The sequence below is a fragment of the Panthera leo genome, chromosome E2 (genome assembly GCF_018350215.1).
Source record: "Panthera leo isolate Ple1 chromosome E2, P.leo_Ple1_pat1.1, whole genome shotgun sequence".
Lineage (NCBI taxonomy): Eukaryota > Metazoa > Chordata > Mammalia > Carnivora > Felidae > Panthera > Panthera leo.
The window spans coordinates 14,833,483-14,838,630 of record NC_056693.1 but is presented as its reverse complement, the minus strand read 5'-3'; the positions used below and the strand labels follow the sequence as shown (position 1 = coordinate 14,838,630).

The 5,148-nt window shown below is 51.7% G+C and overlaps 1 protein-coding gene across 1 annotated transcript; it reads left to right on the top strand.

The window, feature by feature from the left end:
* Nucleotides 1–3,274: 3,274 nt before the first annotated feature.
* On the top strand, nt 3,275–4,887 carry LOC122208532 (interferon lambda-1-like). The gene is made up of 5 exons (XM_042919684.1): nt 3,275–3,445; nt 3,643–3,714; nt 4,275–4,418; nt 4,524–4,607; nt 4,702–4,887. Exons 1-5 carry the CDS (start codon nt 3,275–3,277, stop codon nt 4,798–4,800), a joined length of 570 nt encoding a protein of 189 aa, XP_042775618.1. The 3' UTR covers nt 4,801–4,887.
* The last annotated feature ends 261 nt before the right edge of the window (nt 4,888–5,148 follow it).

Sequence of the window (5,148 nt, the reverse complement as noted above, 5' to 3'; positions counted from 1 at the left end):
CTAGCTGGCTCAGTCAGTTAAGCATATGACTTTCTAACCATAGTTTTAGAGAACTGAGAACTGGGCTAGATGTCTGAGATGGCCCATTCGCATGACCGACAGCTGGTGTCTAATGAGTGTGGTCACAAGGTGGTCATCCTTCTCACATGGCAGCTAGCCTTCTTCCTGAGTGAGAGTCTCAGGAGAACCAAGTAGAAGCCTCCTGTCCTTTTCTGACTTAGCCTCAGAAGCCATGCAGCACCTATGGTTATACACAAGCTACTAAGGCCAACCCAGATTGAAGGGAAAGAAACTGAATCCCTTCCAAGGCTTTAAATATGTGTTTTAAAACTACTACAGTCTTGGGGCACCTGGTGGCTCAGTCGGTTAAGCGTCCAACTTCAGCCAGGTCATGATCTCACAGTTCATGGGTTCGAGCCCCACGGGAGGCTCTGTGCTGACAGCTCAGAGCCTGGAGCCTGCTTCAGATTCTGTGCCTCCCTCTCTCTCTCTGCCCACTCCCAACTTGCACTCTGTTTGTCTCTCTCTAAAGCAAATAAGTAAAACATTAAAAACATTTTTTTAATAAAATAAAATAAAAAACTACTACGGTCTTCCTTCTGGTTGCAAGGTATTTACATTCCTTCCACATGCAAAATTCACTCTTTCTACAACCTCAAATCTCTCATCTATTTTGCATCAGGCTCATAGTCAAGGTCCACAATCACATTCTCTAGATCAGATCCAGGTGTTGCGAAGGTCACACTACTGCCAGGATTCTGGAAGTCTGGGGTACTTCTTGAGGGAGGGAAGCTGGTGCAACTATTTGGGAAAGCAATAGACGAGTATTTAGGACCGCGTTGCCTGTTATGGTAGCCACCAGTCACATACATCAATTAAATTTAATTTCAGTAAAAATGAAAAGGCCTGGAAAATTCAGTTCCTCCATTGCACTAGCCAATTTTTTTTTTTGACAGAGAGAGAGAGAGAGAGAGCACAAGCAGCGCAAGAGGGGCACAGGAAGAGAGAGAGAGAATCTCAAGCAGGCTCCATGCTCAGCATGAAGCCCAACACAGGGCTAGAACTCAACACTGGGATCACGACCCAAGCCAAAATCAAGAGTTGGAAATTCAACCAACTGAGCCATCCAGGAGCCCCTGCCCTGGCCAGATTTTAAGCACTCAATAGCTGCATGTGGCTAGCGGATACTGCATTGGACAGCACAGCCATGGAACACTTCCTCCCTTGAAGAAAGTTCTATCGAACAGTGTTGACTAGACATTATAAGTTCAGGTATACCCTGTGCCCCAGAAATCCTACTCCTGAATATATGTCTTAATCTGGAGTCTCCCAAAAGCATGGCTTGAGCCAAAGAGACAGGTGACTTAGTTGGGAGGTATCCCCAGAAAACACAAGTGAGTGGGGAAATTGGGGCTGGGGGAGAAAAAAAGCCAAAGTGACGAAGAATCTGGACTACAGTGAGGCAAGTAAGGCACCCAGGGCACTTGCCTGAATCTGAGAGTGAGTCCCTCCCTAAGTTTGTACCCCAGCTGCCTTGCTTCCCCAGCCCTAGTGCCAGCTCTGAAAGGGTGACTGCTGTGGGCAACTCAAGCTCCTTCCTAACCGGGGACCCTCCAAGGACATGAAGAGTCACGCAGAACGCACCTCAGAATCGACCCACTGAGGAAAAGGGAAGCAAAAGTATTTACTCACTGCCTCCCAACCCTCGCTGGCGGAAGATTGCCCTGGAAATTAATCCTGGCCCTTCCAGGTGTATTCTCCATGCAGACAGGAGAAAGTCCTCAGATGGGGAAGAAAGGCACAGTCATATGAGGTGGGAAGCTGTCAAGGTGTTCGAGAACTGCCCGCCAGGTCTCCGAGTGAGTGAAAAAATTAACTGAAGGGATATGGTGGGGCGCACCAGCTGGGATGTTATGGGATATCCTAGAAAACCTCCCACAGAGAGGATCTGTATGAGCCTTATAGTGATAGGGAGCTAGAGATAACCTAAGTGTCCACCCCTAGGGGAGCAGATAAGTAAAAGTGTCGTGGGCAAGTCACGGAATACAACGTGGCAGTTAGAGATGGAGAACTTGGTGTATACCTCTATATGGAGAGATTTCAGAAACAGTTACGTTTAAAAAAAAAAAGTGGGGGGGAGAGAAATAGAATGAAATTTATAGCACCATCCCATTTATGCAAATTGGAAATACAGATACACACACAAAATCACAAATTATAAAGATACATCTTTGCAGCCATATATCAAGTGCATTAAAGTGGGTACCTGGGAGCGGGTGAGGTGGGAGTGGGGATAGAGTAGGGGAAGGGGGGTAAAACCTTAGAGAGTCTTTCATGGGCCAATTGTGATTCTGTGTTATGATCTGAGGAGTATGATTAATAACTTTCTGCACCTAAGGGCCAAGAGAAAAAAAAAAAAACAAAGGAATGAAAAATATGAAGTATCTGCACATCAAAGCAATTCCCTACCTGCTACACAATTATTATTACCGCAGGGGGATGAGGATAACAAAGCAACCAGACTCTGCCTGCCTTCTGGAAGCCCTCCTCGCTGCCTTCTCCCCAGGCAGCCTTCTCCCCAGGCAGCCCCTCCAGTCCCCAGCAAGTTCTCTTGCCCTTAGTAAAAGAGGAGCTCCCTACCCTTTCATGCTACCTAGAGGGAGAGAAAGGAGAGCTGGCTGGCTGTGAGTCCCAAAGATTCCCATCGTCTTTGGTTGTATGTAGAATAGAGGGTGAGCTCATGAGGCGCTGTTCAAACCCCAGCTGTGCCTCAGTTTCCTCACCAGTAAAATGGGGATGATCATAAGTGTAACGACTCATAGGAATGTTCAGAGCATACAGTGAGTTCCCAGAACAAGCTTGAATGGGCAAAGCTCCCTCCCTACCGCTCCAGCAGTCTCCCTGCACACACCCTGCCCAAGCCCCTGCCCTGCTGTGCCGGCTTCCTGTCCCTCTACCTGCCTGGGCCTCAATCGGGGGCATTCTCAAAGCTCCAGGAATTCCTCTACTAGGCTCGGGAACTCCTTAGGTTCCTCTTGATATTGAATTTCAGTTTCTGTTTCCATCTTAGCTTAACTCTGGGCGCTCACCTGGCCCCACCCACACCTGTGAGCTCACCTGGCCCCACAGCCGGCCCCACCCACTCATCCCTTTTAAGCCATTGCGAATCGCAATTTCCATTTGCCTTTTCACTTTACACACATCAGCATGATTGCTCACTTAGCCTGGCTCAAAAGCAGAGCCATGCAGTCAGGGAAGCAGTCACAATTTGGCCATGGCCGCGGCATGGGTCCTGGTGCTGGTGGCGGCAGGGCTGAGCTTGGCCAGCGCGGGCCCCGTCCCCACTTCCAAGCCCACCACAGCCTGGACGGACTGTGACTTTGGCAGGTTCAAATCTCTGTCACCAAGGGAGCTGGAGGCCTTCAAGAAGGCCAGGGATGCCTTGGTGAGTCCTCATTGTTGTGGGCTAACCTCCAGCCTCCCGCTATGGGCTAGCCTCTCACTTTCCAGCCATGGTTAACCACTGTCCTTTCCGCTATGGATTAAACTGCAGCCTTCCTGCGGGGCCAGCCTTCATCCTTGCTGCTTCGGGCTAGCCGCCAGCCCTCCTACTGGAGGCTAATCTCTGCTCTTATTCTCTAGGAAAATTCGCTGAAAAGCTGGAGTTGCACCACCCGCCCCTTCCCTAGAAACCGGGACCTGAGACAGCTACAGGTGAGTTGAAAGTGAGGCCACCCTTACGGGCACCTGGCCCCTCTCCCTGACTCCTCAAGGGGCCCCTCACCTCCTTTATCTCACCTGTCCTTCCCTGTCTCTGGTCTCTCCTCACCTGTCCTGTGCCTCCCCCCACCCTTCTGCTTCAACTGCTCCCTTGACCCCGTCCCTCCCTTGGGTCTCTTTCTATCACCTCTCTGCCTGTCCCCACGTCCCTATCTCCTTCACCCGTCCCCATCACTTTCACTCTTACCCAATTTCTTCTCATTTCTCTCTTCTTTTCACTCCCATCTCCTCAAGCTTCTGTGACCCCCATGAGGTCACCTTTCACTTGTCCCATTTCACTTTTTCACCAGTATCTTCCCTTATGTTTCTGCCTTCACCCGTGTCCTCTCTTCATCTGCATCCTTCTCCTGCCTCCCTCTCACCTGGCCCGTCCCTGATCCCCAACCTGAGTCACAAACCACCTGCCTTCCCTCTCTGCACTCCCGGACCTGTCCCCACTTAACTAGGCCCTCTTGCCTACGCTTCCTAGCGTATTCTTTCTCACCTCTCCGCAGGTGTGGGAGCGCCCCGTGGCCTTGGAGGCTGAGCTGGCCCTGACGTTGAAGGTCCTGGGCACCATGGCTGACGCGTCCCAGGGGGACATCCTGGACCAGCCCCTTCACACACTGCGCCACATGCACTCCGAGCTCCAGGCCTGTGTGAGTGCTCGGGGTACCGAAGCCGTGTATGTGGGCTCTCCGCTTATGGGACCTCTCCTTTCTGCCGCGGGCCCTGCCTCACGTGCCACCCTCCTCTGCCCCCAGGTCTCGGCTCAGCCCACAGCAGGCCCCCAGCCCCAAGGCCGCCTCCACCACTGGCTGCACCGGCTCCAAGAGGCCTCGAGGAAGGTGAGTGACCCGAGACGGGGACGGATGCCCGGGCCCTGTGTAAGGGAGGAGGTTGGACACCCCAGCAAGGGCAACCATGTTCTTCCTCTCGCAGGAGTCTCAAGGCTGCCTCGAGGCCTCTGTCCTGTTCAACCTCTTCCGCCTCCTCAAAAAGGACCTGGAATGTGTCGCCAGTGGAGACCTGTGTGTCTGAGGACGCAGACCCACCCCCAGCTCATGTGGGACCCCAGACCTTATTTATGCACGAAGAAGCCCCAACCCTGCCTTAAGTTATTTCCTCTCACCCCTTATTTATGGAGCCGTGGAGTTGACCTAGATCCAAAAGCAATGCTTGGTTTTCTACTTTTATACAATATGCACAAATAAAGCAAACAGTGGGACCCTTCTGTGAGAGTGGATCCTTGAGCGCGCGTGTGACTGAGTCTGTGGCTGCATGTGGACGTCTGTGTGGTGCAGGTGAAATGCGTGACTTCTGCGACTGTGTGCGTGTGTGGATCTAAGCGAGTATCTGCCTGAACCTGAGTCTGACTGAAGATGTACA